The 20,083-nt window shown below is 33.8% G+C and overlaps 1 protein-coding gene across 9 annotated transcripts in view; it reads right to left on the bottom strand.

Moving 5' to 3' along the window:
• RALGAPA1 (Ral GTPase activating protein catalytic subunit alpha 1) overlaps positions 1-20,083 on the bottom strand; it is a 227,625-nt gene that overhangs the window by 6,616 nt on the left and 200,926 nt on the right. For 6 of the 9 annotated variants that reach the window (XM_082384014.1, XM_082384010.1, XM_082384013.1 and 3 more), the window contains one exon: positions 4,046-4,170. In XM_082384014.1, coding sequence (XP_082240140.1) covers positions 4,046-4,170 — 125 coding nt within the window. Of the gene's footprint in view, positions 1-3,413; positions 3,445-4,045; positions 4,171-15,236; positions 19,036-20,083 lie in introns of those variants that run through there. The other 3 variants (XR_014242301.1, XM_082384012.1, XM_082384015.1) reach the window with 2 other exon arrangements.

Here is a 20,083-nt window from a genome sequence, read left to right as displayed (position 1 = left end):
TAATTTGTAGAGGAAACAAATCCAAAGAGAGGTACGTACTAGCTCAACTAATAGAGTATTAGCAGTAATTCTAGATATGCTACATAATAGGCATTGAAAAATACTTATGGCTGATGATAGTAAAAAGACATAATACTGGAAAAAAACTGGGTGTATTTTATATATATATATATTTTTGTTGTTGTTGTTGTTGTTGCTATACATACATTTTCTCTGTTGCGGGCAGCACACACATTTGTGCTGGTCCTGAAGGCTCGCTGCGCTGTTCAGGGTGTCACCACCCCTTACTGTTGGCCGCTCTTAAGTGTGGTGTGCATAGACCAGGCTTCCTCCTCAACAGCTGTCTTTTCCCTTTTTCCAAAATTGCTGTGTCTGGCTCTGCACATTCCTTTTCCTCCTCTTCCCCCTTTTTTTTTTTTTAAATTAATTTTTATTGGAGTATAGTTGCTTTACAATGTTGTGTACGTTTCTACTGTACAGCAAAATGCATCAGCTATGCATGTACATATATCCCCCTATTTTTTGGATTTCCTTCCCATTTAGGTCACCACAGTGCATTAAGTAGAGTTCCCTGTGCTGTACAGTATACGTTCTCATTAGTTATCTATTTTATACATAGCATCAATAGTTTATATATGTCAATCCCAATCTCCCAATTCCTTCCACCCCGCCCCTTTCCCCCTTGGTATCCACACATTTGTTCTATGTGTGTATTTTTAATAAGAAAGATAACTTAATATTTACTGTGCACTTGTAGTAAAACAGGATCCTGTTTCTTCTTGTTGGCATTCTAGATTTTTCTTTTATTTAAAAAAAAAAAAGATTTGGAGGGGGAGGAAAAAAAACAACTTGATTTGAAAAGACAATGTGACATTAGGGAAAAATATCTAGATTTTGTACTGCCAATATAATCTGGCCAAGAAGAGGAGTAATTTCATTTTAAAGTTTAGAGTCGGAGGAGTGGTGTTCATGAATGTTAAAAAAGAAGGTCACAGTAAAACTTTTGATATTTTCCACACACCTGCCTGACAAAGATAAAGGGATTTTTTTTCCTGTAATTTTTTTTTTAAATAAAGGACATGAAAAATCTAATAATGTTTTAATGTAGTTATGGAAGATCAACAAAGTGTGACATCACGATATCTCCCTCAGTGACCTTAGGGATAAAAATAATTTCCCTTAAGTATCAGTCTACTGCCACAGACAGAGTCCATTTTGAGAAAATACAGTTATGAAATTTATGGATCAACTATGATATACCAAAAATGTTTTTCGTATCTATTTAAATACTAAAAATTATCTAGAAAAATCCCCATTGGAGTTCAATGTCATCACAGTTGATACATTACTGTTAACCAGGAAGTAGGTTTTAAATAAGCTTGAGCCAAGTTAAGTTTTAAGCCAAATTTAAAACAGTATTTTTCCGCTACTCCACTGAATAGTATTATATTATAGGTTTGGTTAGAAAGAATAGATTATATCCGTTATATGATTATTGTACTGGTATTCCTTTAAAATGTAATTTCAATTTATTGCATTAGTATTGATTAGTATTAGTTTATATGGATGGGGTATGCATGGGATATCTAAAGTTGATTCTCAATTGCGGTTGATTCTCGATTACAAGTTAAAAGGAAATGGGGGAAGAACAAAGAGTGTTTTGTTTGACACTTTGTCTTACCTTCAGATAAACAGAACTGATATTTAATGTTCTAAATCTCAATGGGGCAAATCAATTTTATCATCATGTTAAAAAGTAATAATGAACCTAAAAATCCTCACACTATTATGTAATTTTTGCAAACCATAAGTCAGGTCCATATGGCTATTACACGGCCTATTTCATGTCTTCTCTCTCAACTCTGACTTACAACTTTAAAGGGACTTCTACATTTATGGGTTGGTTTGTGACAGGAAAATCAAAATCTGAGATGACTGGGAATAAAAAATCATTCTTCAGATATCATAATGTTTTTGCTACTGTAAAGGAGTAAATATTTCCTTTTTATATTATTGTGCTGAATTGAAAACCACTGATAAAAATTTTTATCTTTTGTAACTATTAAAGTCTGCAAAAAACCCATAAAAATGTATTAAGTAATACTGGAAAAGTTATTTACAGTGTTTAAAAACACCTTTTAAAAAATTCAAGTGCATGTTTCTAACAGTTCCTAAAGGCAAAGACAATTTAAAAAAATTAACCAAAGAGCCTTGACTTGGCTGCTGTATCATTCTTTACCTAATGTCTCAGAAAGTGAGAATACTACTTACTTCCCATGTTATACATCTGGCCAAATGTGCAGGATAACATGCAACATATAAGAAGAACATTAAGAAGAGGAATATGAAGGACTCCAGCTAGTAAACAGCTACAACATGAAAACTGACAGCCTTTATAAATTTAAGGGGAAAAGTTAGTCTGAACGTGGCCTTATTATCAATATTTTTCATTTGTGAAATTTATGGCTCAACTCTATGTATGGTACACAAAAGTGTTATTCATGTCTATTTTAATAATGTCGGATATTTTATCAGATATTCTCTATTATTTAAAAATGAAATGTCCAGGTATACTTAACTAGTTTTTATTTTGTTGTTCATTGATTTATTTTTAGTATCTTTCTCTTACCATCTTTCTTATGCCGAGCTGAGTAATTTTAGATAGTGTCAACCCAGTCTAATATAATTTTCTCTTTGCTAGGTCTTTTATATAATTAATTGAAAGGGCTCCAAGTTTTTTTGTAAAATTATTTTTATAATGGCCAATTAAACGGTGACAGGAATGGAAGCTTTAATTTCATCGACTTTGAGAATTACAGTAATTTTTTTTGCAAGCAAATTAGGCCAGTAAAGGAGTACTGTGCCTCTTAAACTACTTAATATAAAGAAAACTTATACAATATGAAGAGAATCTGAAGGCTTATTATGATGAACTTCAAGTATATTGTATTCTCTTTTCCTGCTTCCCTTGAACATCATTAAAACAGTCATCTTTGTATTGCAGGTGCCTAGTATGGTGTGAGGCACACAACAGAATAACTATTTGATGAGTTAAGATACCCAATAACAATGCAACACATTACAAAATACAAAGACACACCATTTCAGTTCAGTAGTACTACATTTTCATGCTGAGAAACAAAAAGGTCAATACAACTAGGTGTAACTAACTTCAACCAAGGGTTCTATTATTAGTTATTTTTATCCCAGAACCAGTGTTAGTGTTTCATGCAGACCTAAGTTAGTAAGTATAATTCTGGAAGAAATTTAGTGACAATTTCTGAAATGTTTAGTATGAACCAGGGCAGTGTTAAGTTTGCTTATTAACTGAGTTACAAGCTTAGTGCTTGCTAATTTTTAAAAAAGGAAATGGGGGAAGAACAAAGGGTGTTTTGTTTGACACTTTGTCTTACCTTCAGATAAACAGAACTGATATTTAATGATCTAAAGAGGGAAAATAAAATAAATGAAACAATCATAAGGAGTGCAAAGTATTACAGAATAGGAAGGCCATGAGTAATTTATTTTCTTACTGATTTCTTCAAAATTAGTTAATTGTAAAAATGCAGTACCCTCTTATAATCTTTAAATATTACAAAATAATTTACTCTGCTAAGTACTTCTAAATCTAGACCAATTATTTTAACTTTATTTGTAAAATTAGAGATGATAAGGCAATATTCTTGGCCATAAAATTTGATCCTCTGAAGTTGAGAGTGCCTGCTCAACTTGTATTTCTTTTGCAGATACTTCAGTAACGATTCCGTGAAACACAATAGTTACTGCCCATTAGCTCAGATAAAATGTAGTGTCTGTGCTTTTATGAAGACTGTTGACTTTTAAAGGAACTGTATTTAGGTAAAAGAAAGTATCAATCAAATTTACAGGCCAAATATGAAAATAATGATGAAGAATATTTATATTTCAATGACTGGAAGTTTATTCAAGCAAGTTTTCCATGATTTTAAGAGTTTTTTAGAACAAAAGGGTATTGCATTTCAAGTTCCAATAATGAACAGTAACTAATACTTGCTTTTAATCTTACCGGCATCAGATGGTAAATGATGGTAGGGAGCTGGAGAAAAAACCTGTGCTGCAAAATCTTCAAATGTCGTTGGTTCTAAATGGTGCTGGACAATCGTTTGCAGATATCGCGCTCTCTCCTCATAGCTGATTTCCTTCAGTTAAGGATGAACGTAAATGCAGCATACATTGGGAAAGAACAGATCGCATCAAAAAGGGCTACTATCACTGCTAAGCCATTACTTCTTAATAAATATAATTATTCATTAACTATTCTTGCGTATCATTAAAAGTACGGCTTTTTAAAGAGAAAAAAATGTAGCTTTTAACATAAGTTTACTCTTCAGGATACCACTATACCTGGCAGCTTAACAGGAAGACATTTATTAGAAAATAATTAATAGTAAACTGTTGGAAGAAAGAAAGGTAACAGTTTACTTGGGAAAGGATTCAACTGCTATCAGGTCAGCCTAGGGCTCATCTTATCTTGTTAATCAGCTTCGATCTGCAGATGTACTCTGAAAAGCCATGCGATAAATATTATAATGCTTAAAATACTATGTCTGAAATTCTGTTTTTCATTTGTAATAATTTATTGTGAAAAATTCCTGCATATCATCTTTTTCTAAAATCCCTGCATTTTCCCAACAATTGTTCTCATTTTGAATGGAAGACTACTGTTGCTGTAATCCTCGAACTTAACTCCAGGCAGTTAAGATAAATACACAGTTGAATCTGTATGTCAGGAAAAAATACCTAGTCAATTATAACACTGAAACAAGCAGGAATATTTGCAGAGAGTCCACAGGACTCCTACATACTGTCTAACAAAGCATCTACAGGGCACTGACACTGACAGAAAAATACTGTACTTCCCTTTCACCACATTTTCTTCTCTGATATTATTGACAAGCAACCAGTACCTTGAAGTGTTGTTGCTTTTGAACAACCCACTCCAGGCTTCCTGTTTCAGCAGGCCTGATTGTGCTGTTAGCACAGAGAGGGCGAGAAAGAGAGAGAATATTTCTGTTGCTCACGAAAGCAACTATGGAAATGGCTGTCAAAATGTAGAGCAGCAGGCAGCAACATACAATTATCAGGAAAAACTCACATGCTGACTTCATGTCGTATAGTTCCTGAACTGAGAAATCAGTTAACCTTTCTTCTACAACTTTTAAAAGTTTTCCAGCTGTACTCAGTGTGCTATGTTGATAGGCTTTACCTAAGACATTTAACTAAGTGTAAAGGATAATAAAAATTTGCTTATTGGTTCTTCTTTATTCATTGAATTTTCCCCAAAACCTATTTTAATATTTTACCCTCAAAATTCACTATTCTCTCTCTTTTTAAAATTGCAATTCAATTGTTGTAGTCCTTTAGTTCCAGAGATTGTAGACCGAGTCTACAATCAAGACCAAGAAAAAATTTTGAGAGGAAGATAATTTAAAATGTTAAATCAGTGGGAGATACCATAGCCAGTTACATTTACAAAAGATTATTGATTGAGAAAAAAAAAGAGTTAAAGGTAAGTCTATATTCATTATGCACTTGACTTAGACTGTGATGTCTTTTGCCACCTAAATGACTTGAGTAACCTCTTCTTATACTACAATTTATTTTATGTATCAAATATTGAAATAATCTTAATTTCAGTTCCTGGCAATCCATTATTTTCAATTCTGGGGTTGAACTTCAAAAGAATTTTACTCCTGAAATGGGTAGCAACAGGACAAGATGCTATATTGAAAGGATTTTATGGAAGGATCATATAGACGTTTTTGAGTGTTAACACAGAAAAGTAATATAGCACACTTTTAAAAGAGGGTATATGGTTGTAAATGAAAGGGGATGAAACTGATGGTTCAATCTAAATAATACCACATATCTCACAACTTGTTGGAAAGTACTTTTTTCATTGGGGGAGATTCACAGCTGCCGAATTTTCTGCAGTTAATAGAGTCCTTTGATTCACAGCAGTGCCCCTTGTACAAAAAATACTGGCCTTTGTGTATTACCAGAAACTAATTTTCTATTTGGCTGAAAAGGGAAAAATGGGGTTATTGCTTCTCCCTCCTACAGAGCTTTTCATTATGCCTGATGCACTCAACTTCTAAGCTCTTCTGAGAAAAAAAATAACTGAAGAGGCAAGAGGTAGAAAAATGAGCTTGTTAGCACATTAGAAGTGAAGCATCTTGGTGGGCCCTAGAAATTCCCAGTGGTGTGTTAACTTATCACTCTGTGCATGCTGGCACTGATAGTCTCCCAATTGATCACTCTCTTTTCGCACCAAAGGTGCTGCCAGGAAGCAAAGGCTGAAGGCCCACAGGAGAACAGTCTGCTATCAAAACAAGCTGTTTTTAAAAGTCTGCTTGAATGGGTAAAATGCTTCATGAAAAGTAGGGTGGAGACACCTACCTGCTTCTAAAATGCTCTACTTTCAGAGGGCCTATAAATGAAATATTTTACTTTACCTTATTATATTTAGAGTTTACACAAAAATTAGGCAGAGAGAAAGCAAATTTAATATTTCTAAAGCAAGGAGATTATTAGAGCAAGAAATGAATATCTAGAGAAGATACATTTATTTTTTATTTAAAAAAAATTTTTTAACATCTTTATTAGAGTATAATTGCTTTACATCGTTGTGTTAGTTTCTGCTGTATAACAAAGTGAATCAGCTATACATATACATATATCCCCATATCCCCTCCCTCTTGTGTCTCCCTCCCACCCTCCCTCTCCCACCCCTCTAGGTGGTCACAAAGCACCAAGCTGATCTTCCTGTGCTATGCGGCTGCTTCCCACTAGCTATCTATTTTACATTTGGTAGTGTATATATATGTCAATGCCACTCTCTCATGTCGTCCCAGCTTACCTTTCCTCCTCCCTGTGTCCTCAAGTCCATTCTCTACGTCTGCATCTTTATTCCTGTCCTGCCCCTAGGTTCTTAAGGATACATTCTGAAGTGTAATTCTATTTCACTATACAAAAGGAGATTCATAAATCTCTGAAGAAACCCTAATATATAAAGCTATAGAAACTATAATTATCTAGACATAATGTATTCATTTTGTATAAAAACACGATGTATTTAATAAAACTGCAAAAAAATCATAATTGGAGAAAATGATGCTTTCTAAAACAATTTTTTAAAGTTGAAGTATAGGTGGCAGAGTGAAGGAAAACAATCATTAATGGTTGAATTTAAATGAAAAACTGCAACGGTTATCACAAATTAGGCAGTCCACTGTCTGAAGTTTCCTTCTGGGGGACTATTTTCAGAAAATACTGTTAGCTTAGTAAATTATTATAGACTACAGTAACTCACCTTCTAAAAGCTAAATATTCTAATTTTCCAAGTGTGATGTAGTCAAATAAATAAACAACAATATGAAAGCAACCCAATATACAGTACTTACATCTTTTCCCCTTTTACTTTGGAAAACATATATTAAGGAGATATAATGAACTCTAAGTACTTCAGCAATAGTCCTGAGTCCACAAACAAGGTTTTTTGCGATTGAGATGAGGATAAAGTTCCAAACAGTGATGTTAACATCTGCAATGGTAACCATAGTCCAAAGTAGTTAACTCCTATATCTGCTTATAATATGTTAGACACTTATTCCTTAAAAGGCAGCTCTCTAGGGAAGAGTTATTAGTACCTATAAATTGAGTGGCATACGCAAACTTGATGGCTAATAACAACAGGATAGCTCAAGCTATTTTCCTACTGTGATTGTGTGTTGCCACTGGCATTGAAATTAAAAAAATTGAAATGGGTGAAATCATAAAAAGGTGATGGTAAACTTACAAATTCAGAACAAAATTTAAAGTACAAGTCTAAGTTGAATTAAGACGGTTTTTGTTGCAAATCTAAAACAACCCAAGCCAAAACTAGAATAAAAAGCCATTTGATAAAGGAGACTTTTAGCTGGTAGGAATCTTTAATACAGAACTAGCCAATCAAAAGAAATAACACACAGGTGCTGCAATCACAGCAATATAATTATCCACTAATCCTCCTTCCTTCTACTTTCCTGTAAAAATAGAAATGGGGGGAAGGAATATTACCATTCTAAAAATAAGAAAAGGGAACTAAATGATTTTTATAGTATAAATAAATAGTTTAAACCCAATCTGTACTTCATTAATATGAAGTTAATATCAGTATTCAAGTAACTACTTTTGATTTTAAACTTATCATATGAAATAATAATGGCCCCCTGTCACTGTGTCAAGACCAGCTGTTATGAAACTAGGGTTCAGTTTCAGCCCACTCCTGGAAAGAGATGCATGAATTCTCTGTGCCACAGTTTCTCTGAATGTTAAATGGGGATCCCCCCACCTGCTCCTATTTATGTCATAGGGCTGATGAAGATAAAGGATATAAATATAAAGTAACCCAAAAGTCCCCCTACATCTGTGATGAAAATAGTTATTTTGACCTTTGACTCAAGTCTTTGTAAATAGCAGGTGCTGTCTCTACTAGGACAATTTTCAATATCAGTTTAAGAAATATACCTGTGTTCATGTGCAAGAACTCTGATAATCTTTCTTGTTTATGTTATGTACAAGAGGAACTTTTGACTTATTCTGGTAAGAGAAAACTCTGATTTCTCATGAGAAAAAACACAAAATGAAGAAAAGAGACTGCAGACAGTTAATTAGAAACACTTTTTTCAACTTGACTAATGTATAGGGAGAACAGATAAAAGGTAGATTTGGTTTTTAAAGAAGCAACAACCCTTCATTCGCCAAAATAATTTTCTTAATAATACAATGTAATTTTGAACTGCTTTTGCTGTCAGACAAGGCAAAACTTTCAGTTTTGTGATCATTAATTCCATGGCACGCCCAGGAGGCTGTATAAATACTTAGGTCCAATGTAATTTGTGACTGGTCTCAAAGAAATAGAAATTTGTGTGTGTGTAAGTATATGTACATGTGTACATGTATGTATATGTTTGTATATATGTATGTTGTACATAGCAAGAATCAATATAAAGTGTAATTTTTCACAAAAAGGAGTTACGAAAATTACAGACAGACGACAAAGGCATATCATTGCTTAATTAATTTCCTCTTAAATTCAGGTTTAATGTTTTCTTTCCTAAACAAGAAAAGAAAAAGCTACCGGCTCCTTTTTAAGTAAAGGCAAAGCAGGAAGTGTCTATACCTGTGCTCAATAGCATAGCCTCAGGGATTTAGGGCCCATTCTGAAATTCCTAATTCAGTAAGCACTTGCCCACACTCATATTAATGTGGTTTCTTTGCCGTTTTAGCAGTCAGGAATTTCATCTCCCTTCTCTGTATACAAAATTCCAAAAACAGTAATTGCAGGAAGAGAAAGAGTTTTACCTATTAAAAATTTCTTGCAAGTACTACTTACGATATTTACAAAGTTTGTAAGATGGTTGGTAGTTTGAAATTGGCTATGGTGGGAGTTTTCACATCATAGAACTCAAAAAAATGCCACAAATCGAGGCCTCCTCCTGCTCTCCAGAGCCAGTTGTTAAGCATCAAGTGTGCCTCATTCCTCACGCTTGTTCTCCTAATGAACTAGTGGGAGACTAATGTCTGAGGGCGGAGGCCATGCCTTTTTATCTTTATATCTCTAGCGCCTAGCACAGGGCCTAGCAGCACTCAATGATTGTTTATAAATTGTAGAATGAATGAATAAAGTTGGTTTGGTAGTTGATTAGGAGAGCCTATTATGCAGACAGCCCCCTTCCTCTAATCTCAGTTTGGCTCCCCAGAGACAAAGCCCTTTGGGGCAAATACAGTTGGGACTCTCCTAGGATTGAATTTGGAGAGAGAGTCTGGTTCCACCCCTACCCTTAATCTTGCTGACCTTCTCCAGAAGAAGAAAAAGTGAGTAAAGCACAATGTATACATATGTAAGGTGTAACATTAAAAGAAAACTGATATCAATTTCTTAAAAAATTATAATAATTGCCTACAGAAGAAATTCTGTAAATGTTGAAAGTCATTACAACTCATTACAATTTAGCATTGAAACAAACATTTTGCCCCATTGGTTGTGATAATTTTAGTTAGAATTAGAGGACGGATACAACAATGATCTACAAACATTAATGTCAGGAAACTTAGCAAAATCAGCAAAATGTTTATTCAGCAATAAGCCTTGCCTCGAAGGAGAATATAAAGATTCGCTCAGAAAAACAAAGCTGCTGACCGGTAGAGTTCGGACTAGAACCTTGGTCATTTAACAGTCCAGTGCTCTTTCTACAGACAATCTCAATGATCTGGATTTTAGATGGGAAAAAAAAAAGTATAAAAGGGATTTTAGTCAGCTCAAGGGCGGCCAACACAATGACTACTAGCTTAAGTTCTATGATTGATTGGCAATTTTTCAAAAATGTTTTATACTAGAATATCATATGTAGTATAGTAATCAAAATCCATGGCATGATCTAAAATAAAAAACAGAGAAAATAAAAAAACCACATTTGACTTTTTAGTTCTAAAAGGCCTTGAAGTATCTTCAAACATTCTGAGGCAGTATCATTACACAGGGTCTTGAAAACATAATGAAAAATAAGAATTTTATTGAGATATAGAATATGGGTAGATATATTTTGCAAGTACATCTGCAGGATCTAATAATAATTATCAGGAGTAAAGTGGCATACTTCCCTGAAATATACAGGGCAATTAAGTATCCCATGGACTAAAAGGCACCGCTCATTTATAAAAGTAAACTATATTGCTTACTTTATAAAGAAGATCTAGTAAATTAATTAATACTCCATTTCTTTCCTACAGTAGCTAATTTCTTTAAGAAACATGCAGTCTAGTTCATATGCAGTAAAAATAAAATTCCCCTAAATAAATAGCATGAATCTTGGAATTATTTGTACTATGTTATTAGAAATTCTGAAAATCTGCAACAGGTTATGACCAATTATTGTGTATGATTTTTATGATGCTTTATATTAATGAAATTCTTTAGTAGTTGATACTATCTACACTATGAAGGAAAAGCTGTGATTTGTCAGAGTAGACAAAGCTGGGCTTTAATCCATCCTTTTAAGCATGCTGCCAAGTCTATATTGTTTTCACTGCGTCTCAATTAGGAGACAGGCAGGACACCTGGTACTTCTTTATCTAAGTCCCATGGGCTGCCAGATGACTCAAAATCCATAACAGGTGCTAAGGCACTGTGAGGATAGTCCTATTATTGAAAGCTGGAGCTGTATAAAATTTGGACCATATATAATTGCTCATAAATCAGTCAATTACTAAATGAAAACATTAAGTAAAAAGTTGATAAGCCCAATTCTAACAAACTTCATGTAAATACATTTAAAAAGATTAACCTTAAATAAATAGGATTAAAAATTTAAACCTACCTAAAGGTTCTGAAAATCCTTCCTGATTTAATAATCTAATAATCATTGGCAGTTTCTAAAAAGGACTAACATGATTATCAAATATGTGTATCTATTACACTTTCATGAAAGTTGTATGAAACAAAACATCTAAAAGAAAAACTAAGTTACCTGGATTTCAAATTTAATGAAATTAAAATTTTGTGCTCTCCTTCTTGGTAAGATCTGCTTGAAAATATTACCATTAAGTAATAATGAGACTTTCATAGTCAACAGAGAACTGCTTCAAAATTACTAGTATTACAGTAAGAGTTTAAAAAATATTGGGGGGGAGACTAGGAACAATCACTGTGTTGTTCCTCTTAGGAACAAAAATTTCAGTACATTAAGTTGAGGAAATGAATGTCTGTGTTTGGACTAAATACTAAACTTGGGTTCTGTGAGAAGACTGCAAAAAGGGAAAAAATAACTAAGTGAAATTTTACAGTGTACAATTACTTAAGTGTTATCTCTACCTAAATGTGCACTAACTTAATTAAGATTTTGTTTAAATGCTATAATTATCAGGAGTACAAAACAAGTGATTTATTATCATGGTAGTAGTTACAAAGTACAGCAAACTGTCATTTAAGACAGTGTCATAGCATCTATGATAAACAGTATATTGGCTTAAACTAATGCACTATATGCCCCCAGGGAATAATAGGCTCAGAGACTGGACTTTAACATTAAAATCTACCCATTAATCTTGACTTAACTACAATCTATTCTGCAGTAAAAGGAAGAATGGGCATTCAATGAATTACTGTTTTTGAAATATTGCACTGGTGCCCATTTACTAAAATAATTTAAGGGGACATGAAGAGATGCAATACTAGTAAATCTTACAGACTGTTACTAATTTTATAAAACATGCATTTGATTTTCCCTCAGTTTAGCAAGAACACCCCATTTTTTAAAATCTATAGATTAAAAAATTTTTCTTAAAATATTTCTCCCTGATCCTTTGAAAGGACATGTTGCATAAATTACAATACTGCAGTATAATTTAGTCAACTTAAGTTCTGCTGAAAAAAAGAATCATCTATGGAAATATACTGTGGGGTCAGGATCCTGGGGGCTGAAAAAGCTTTAATTTTTTTTAAGTTGTAGATCATTGTTTCTTTGCATCAGAATCTCCAACTGCTTGATTAGACTGACCAGAAGAAATTGGAAAGGCCCAGAGTAGTGTTTATACAAATATCACAGCATACAATGCCTCACATAACAAAGAAACAACACTCACATTTAAAAAAGATATCCAAAATAGAATTCAAGGAGAGAAAGACAATTATGAGTGACTGAAATAGGCATTACCTATTGATTTAAATGATAAATCCAGTATTTAACCTTAAGATTTGCTTAGTGGATTATTTTAGCATTTGCGATTGTTATGCATAAAATTAATTTACATTTCTATATTAATATTGCTTATATGTATTCAGACGATATTTGGGAATTCTAAAAAACACAGCGTAAGCCAAATCTGTCTCTAACCTTATCTGATATATAAAATGTGCTGGTTTTAATCCACTTTCCCTTATTTTAAATTTCTATCAAGATTACAAAACATTACTTTCATTTCATTTAAAGGTAAAAATATCATGAAGCAAACCGACTTTTGCTCTGCTATAATCTGGTGGGCTGAAAATAGATAATGGCATGTTAACAAGGAATTACTACAGGTGGTTGCTTAAATATATTAATTTGCTTTCTTTTTGATAGTAGGTATGTGCTAAATAAAAGTCAACACCCTTATCAAAAGAATAAGTAAATGTAGAAACATCAGTTCTACAACAGCTATTTTTGCTTCTTCTCTTTTCTGAACAGCAATTAGTAAAGCAACCCCTTCCCCTCCTCCCTAGTGCCGTCAAGCTGTTCAGAGCAGTTTGCAACTCGACAATGGTACCATTGTGAATGCTCTCTGGGCTTCCTTCCCACAGAGAGTTAAATGGGCAGTTCCTGCTGCCCATGATTGGTGTCCAGTGAAATAATACTCAAGAGCCAGGTTTTATCAGCTTCACGCCAAAGAAGTGAAGCCAGGGAACCCAAGCCTTCATATCATACTGGACCATATGCCAACCCTGATGGCCCCAAAGGTTTATCACTAAGAATCAGGATCCATCATGTCCCTTGTGAAATTTCACTTCGCATACCTTATGTGAAATGCAAAGCTTCACTAAAAACCGAACCTTCTTTGCAATTGGCATGAACAGATGGACGGTAACAGTGGTTTGGCAAGCAAAAGTTAAGATTTAAATAGGCTATATTCTAGCGTTTGAGAGGAAAAGCAGTTACAAGAAAATGGGGAGATTTGTGATCCATAGTTTAATTTTAATTCCATTATTGAGTTATTAAAAATTCAATAGCAAAATCCCGTATATTTAGTAAAAGGAAAATAATAGATTAAAAGCACTGCAATTCCTATGTTAAACAAGGTTAGAGTAATTTCAGCTTTACATCCTTCATTCTTTGCTCTCTGAAATCCCCAAATAGCATCTGAAGCTACTGCTGTTTTTCTATTTAAATAAAGACTAGAATAAAACTTACACATTATGCAGTAGGTGTAGTTAATAATAATGTGAGCATACCAGTGCACCTTCATCACTAATATCAACAACATAGCGTTTAATAGAGAGAAAAAAAAATTCCTTTTCTAGCAAAGGTCAGAAGTTAATAAAGATGGAAGTAGAGGAACTTCAAGTTTTGTTGTTTTTAGGGAACAGTCAGACAATCACCTGATAGAGTTCTCCTATTTTCTTTCTGGTACACTATGATATAACCCAACTGTCCATAGATTGGCATATATGGACCATACTGTCACACTGGATTTGAGAAAACAGGTAAAATGGTGGTACTGGCTTTCTTTTCCTTTGCTATTTTTGCTGTGAAGCCAAGGTACTATCAGAACAGGATAAAAAAACTTCATTTGTCAACAACATGTAAAAGTATAACAGTATGTAAAAACACATTTTCTGAGCTCTTGCTACATGACAGACAGGCTGCTTAGTGCTTCATGTGGATAATCTCATTTAATCCTCACAACACTACTGAGTTTGGTACTCCTTTTACAGATTAAATAAAATTAGACATAAAGACAGTGACACACTTAATAAGTGGTTCTGGACTCTGAAGCCCAGGCTGATTACCCAACAGTCAGCCTCCACATTTTTAAATATAATTAATTTATAATTAAGGACTATAATTAAGGACAGTCTATACTTACCAATACTATCTTCTGAGGAAATGATCTACAAAAGACGGTAGATACATAAAGTTATGCAGTTTCTCAATAAACTCACTTTCTTCTAACATGAAATGGCAGCAATATTGATGGGCCTCCCTAAGAGGTTTCATAATGTTCTCTCGTAATGAATGGCAAACTGCATTAGTGGAGCCAATCAATTACATTTCGTTTTGGCTCTCATACTTTTGCAACAGGTTCTTTACATTTGAGTAGTAGAACTGCAGGGATAACAAACTGTGACTAATTGAAGAATGATCATTGACTTCTGGTAATTTGTCTGATAAAGTTAAACAGAAACCCAATTCTGGCATTTACGAAAAAGTCAAATCTAAACAGATTAGAAGAAATCAAATAATATTGGTTTGGAAGGAAAGAATATTAAATCTAGGAGGAAAGTGTTTTTTAAAGATACTATTTTATTTTATAACATCCCCCAAAATGTATATTTCACAATATTATATATGTATTACATATATATATACACACACATAAAGCCTCAAAATATAAATTACAAGAATTATAACAGACATGCTGCATTCCATCTACTCAAATCTCACCCTTTGAGGCCCAGATTTTCTATACATTCTTCCCTGATTTTCTTACTCCAGAGTAATGACTTTTTCCTTGGAACTCCCACAGCATCTTATCTACAACCCTACTGTGACACATTTTACCTTGTGTTATAATTTTTAGTGTACATATAATTATCTCCCCTATTAAATTATAAGATTATTGAAGAGATTACCATCTGATTTGTCTTTGCATTTCTCTCAAAATCTTTACCATTACCATTTAAGTGATCAATCAATATTTTTGATAGAAGAAAAACAGTACAGTTGCATCTTTTGACCTGGTGGTGGTAAAACTGTAATTATTCACCATATAGTATATTTAGGATTTATACTCTTTTTTCAAATTATATTTTGCAGTAAGAAAGGTTAAGAAGAAAAACTTAAGAAAATTAGGACATGGGATGTGGTTAATTTTATGTCAACTTGGCTAGGCCATGGTACCCAGTTTTTGGTCAAACACCAGCCTAGATGTTGCTGTGAAGGTATTTTTTAGATGTGAATACCATTTAAATCAGGAGAAAAGTATATCAGATTACTCTCCATAACGTGGGTGGGTCTCATCCAGTCAGTTGAAGACCTTAGGAGAAAAGATTGAGGTCCCCAAGGAAGGCAGGAATTCTATCTCCAGATGCCTTCTGACTCAGACTGCATCAACTCTACCCCAACTCCCACAGATTTCAGACTTGCCATACCCACAACCGTGCGAGCCAATTCCTTAAAATCAGTCTCTCTCTTTATGTACTTATGTATATACACACATCCTACTGATTGTTTCTCTGAGAACCTGAATACAACATGACTATATGCTGTAACTTCTGAAAATTTCTATGTATAATAAATCTCACATTAAAAAAGAAAGAGAAATAGTACATATTTGACAGCAACATATTTAACATTTATACATAGTCAAAATGTCCCTAGGATCAAAACAAATAATTACTTTAACATTTTTATTTAAGGAAAAGTCATGATAGCTAAGATCATGAAATTAATGCTTTGGAATTATTATTCCTAATACAAAAAAGCCAAAAACAAACAACAAAAAAAACCCAAACCCCACTAACACACACATACACTCTCTTTCAACAGGTAATTAATAAATAAATGATGACTAAGATCAACCTGAAATACCCCTCAGGTCCAATGGTTACTGAGAATGTGCCTACTCCTTCTCCCCAGTGATGCATTTCAGTTCTAACTGCATGATCAAACCAACAAATTGAGCTAGAGACAAAAAAAACCCAAAAAAAAAAACCCCCAAAAAACCTAGCTGACAAAATCAGAGGTTGCAAGAAAATGCTTTTCAAGTACAAGTAATGCAAGAAATGACAAGTGAAGTAAAGGAGAGGTTTCAAAGCTTGAAAGACAGTCATCAATACTGACAGATTACTGTAATTCTGGCTGCCAGCATGATCGATTTGGGCAGCATATGACAATCAATATTGTCCTCATTTAGTGAACAACATTAGATTCACAGATACAGAAGATGTTCCTAGGATAAAATTTAAGCTGTACTTAATGATCATAAATAGCACAGTTTATGCTGTGGAATCTTCGTGGGTACTTTTACTGGGCATAAAATAACTGACACAGCAGTACAATTATCCAAATATAATTGAGTTTATTACATATTCTTTTACTCCTTCATTTCTCTTATGAGGATTAAAATAGTAACTGATGGTTTTCAAAGCCTACTTCTATCTCAGTTTTTGTTGTAATTTCTTTTGTTTTATTGATCTGTTTTAGAGCGCATGATTTTTTTTTCCTTAATGGGAGCTTATCTGAATTTGTCAAAAATATACATTTAAAATTTTATTATATTTCTGAAATATGTATTTGTTATTTAAAATGAAAAGACATTTATATTTCAATATCTCAAAAACATCTAGTTGTAATTTATTGTATAAACTTTCATTTAAAAATCAAGTAATTGGGCTTCCCTTGTGGCACAGTGGTTAAGAATCCACCTGCCAATGCAGGGGACACGGGTTCAATCCCTGGTCTGGGACGATCCCACATGCTGCGGAGCAACTAAGCCCGTGCGCCACAACTACTGAGCCTGTGCTCTAGAGCCCACGAGCCACAACCACTGAAGTCCGCGTGCCTAGAGCTCATGATCCGCAACAGGAGAGGCCACCACAATGAGAAGCCCGCGCACTGCAAGGAAGAGTAGCCCCTGCTCACTGTGACAATGTGCAGCAATGAAGACCAAAAATAAAAAAACAAAAAAAATTTTAAAAATGAATAAAATCTATCTTTAAAAAAAAAAATCAAGTTATCTATCAGTACCTATATGAAGTTATTTCCTCCAACATTTAGAATTAATATACACCTTTGTGAATCTTTGTGAAAGATGACTACATGTTCTTCAGATTAGCAAAGGCTGAGTATCTCTATTATATACTTAAATAGTATGGGAAAATAACTTGTATATAGCTTCTAAATTCAAGCTTCTAAGTCAAGAAAAATTTGTTTGATCTGTCTGATTTAATATTTTTACTCTGATAGTTCCAGAAGTGGTTTTCCTGATAGAAGTTGCTCACATCTGCTGTGTAAATAAAGTGTTCACGTTTACTGTTTTCATCTGAAATTACCTCTCTTCATCTTAGAATTTTCTCCAATGTGCTATCTATTAACATCTCAGCAAGATTAACTATTAAGAGCTTCATGAAACAGGCCTAAAAATCCAATCCAATCAATTAACCAACCAACCAAACATAAAAACCCAATTAGGCAATTTCTTGCTGTTGGGTAGAGTTGTTCCATATTGACTGTAATCTTTACACATAACAGAATTAATCACTGCACAAAATAACGTGCCTTATTTCATTTACTAGGTGCATCCAAATTCATTATCTCATTTATTCTTCACAACAATTCCAAGATGGGTATTAGCATCTTTTTTACAGATGAAGAAAGTTAGGTTTAGAGATTCTGGGACTTGACTAGGATCACAAGGCGGACCTCGGGTGGCATGGACATATATACACTACCAAATGTAAAATAGATAGCTAGTGGGAAGCAGCCACATGGCACAGGGAGATCAGCTCGGTGCTTTGTGACCACCTAGATGGGTGGGATAGGGAGGGTAGGAGGGAGACACAAGAGGGAGGAGATATGGGGATATATGTATATGTATAGCTGATTCACTTTGTTATAAAGCAAAAACTAACACACCATTGTAAAGCAATTGTACTCCAATAAAGATGTTAAAAAAAAATCAATGTTTCTAACTGCAAATCCAGCTATTATACCTCTAGTGTAACATGCAAATCTGAACTAGTCCTTAAGAGTATGAATTTAGGCGCAGGTAAAAGAAATTAAGCTATAGCCTCACTTTTAATTGGTATACTTGAACTACTTGGTAAGGTGTGCATTTTACATGTTGCTTGTATATCAGGCCAGAAATAGTTTGTGTTAGTTCAATAAATTGAGTTCCTATTGACACAAGAGGCAAATAGAGTTTTGTATTACAATCTAATCTTGCTCTCATCACTTTCCCAAAAGATTTAAGGCATTCTTTCAACTGTGTTTTAAATGAAATGATGGAGAACACTAACCTCAGGATGAACATCAAGATCAGGGGAACTGTAAAGACGCATAGGTCAGAAAGAAGTCAATCTCAGTAGAGTTGACAATGCGGACAAAATTAGTTTACAGATAATAATCTGCATATTCCTTATAAGATTAGCTACCTTTATAGAGATATTCAGGATATAATAAACTGAATCCTTACATTTCATGACAATGACCACGTCAAATCTGAGTTTTCAACTCGAAGTAAGTGAAGATGTAACCGCTACAAAAAAGAAATGCTATATAAATGACATTAAGCTTAAGCAATGTAACATGCTATGATCCACCTATAATTCCATTCCACAGTATCAGAATATGTGAGAAATTACATAGAAATCAGATTGCTTAAGTCAATTTTCATTACAAGAAGAAAACGTATGTGGTAGACTTATGATAAATCCATTTCATGTGGAATAGGACATAGGATATTTTAAAAAGCCTTCCCTGTAAAGCTTAACATCTACAGTTTATTATGTAAAAGAAAAATAATTGAAATGTTTTGAATAATGTAGAAAAAGTATATGGAAACACAAATCCATTTTAGAAAGGAATATCAGAAAACAATTTAAATTTTAAAACTGTGTGCATATTTCGCCCCAGGCAGTGTTCTAAGAATTTTACACATATTGACTCATTCAGTTCTCATAACACTACAGGCTAGATATTATTATCATTCTCATTTTATGGATAAGGAAATTGAGGCTCAGAGAGGTTAAATAACTTGCCCAAGGCTGCATAGCTGATGAAGTGGTGACCAGCATTTGAGTCCAGGTAATCTGGCTCCAGAAGCCATGTTCTTAAACACTCCATGTCCTCTCATACTTCCATGACTCTGTTTATGTCATTCCTCTGCTTGGAATGCTCTTCTTAATCTCATCTACCTGATTAATTCATTCATCCTTCAAGATTGGTTCAATCCTTACATTTCTCAGAAGTGTTTCCTGATACCACCACTCCTTGCAGCTGACTGAGACGTATCTGAAGTATTGTTATAATAATTCCAGAACATCCTGTGCATAACTCTATTACAGCACAGATACTGAAAACAATATATTTCCTCAACTAGATTGAGTACTTTCCAATGACTGTTACGGTTATCTCTGCACATCCAGATTAGCAGAACGCCTAGTACATAATGGGGCTCTAATTAATTAACCAAAAGACAAGTACTGATTAAAAGCGTATAAAAGAAAATACATCATTCAAATATCATAACTGCTTAAACACTGGGGAGGAACTCCATCATCTATATATCAATAAACAAAAACTCA

This window comes from Balaenoptera borealis, assembly GCF_965194805.1.
Source record: "Balaenoptera borealis genome assembly, chromosome: 3".
Lineage (NCBI taxonomy): Eukaryota > Metazoa > Chordata > Mammalia > Artiodactyla > Balaenopteridae > Balaenoptera > Balaenoptera borealis.
Note: the sequence above shows the minus strand (reverse complement) of the source record. Positions and strands in the feature narration are given on the sequence as shown.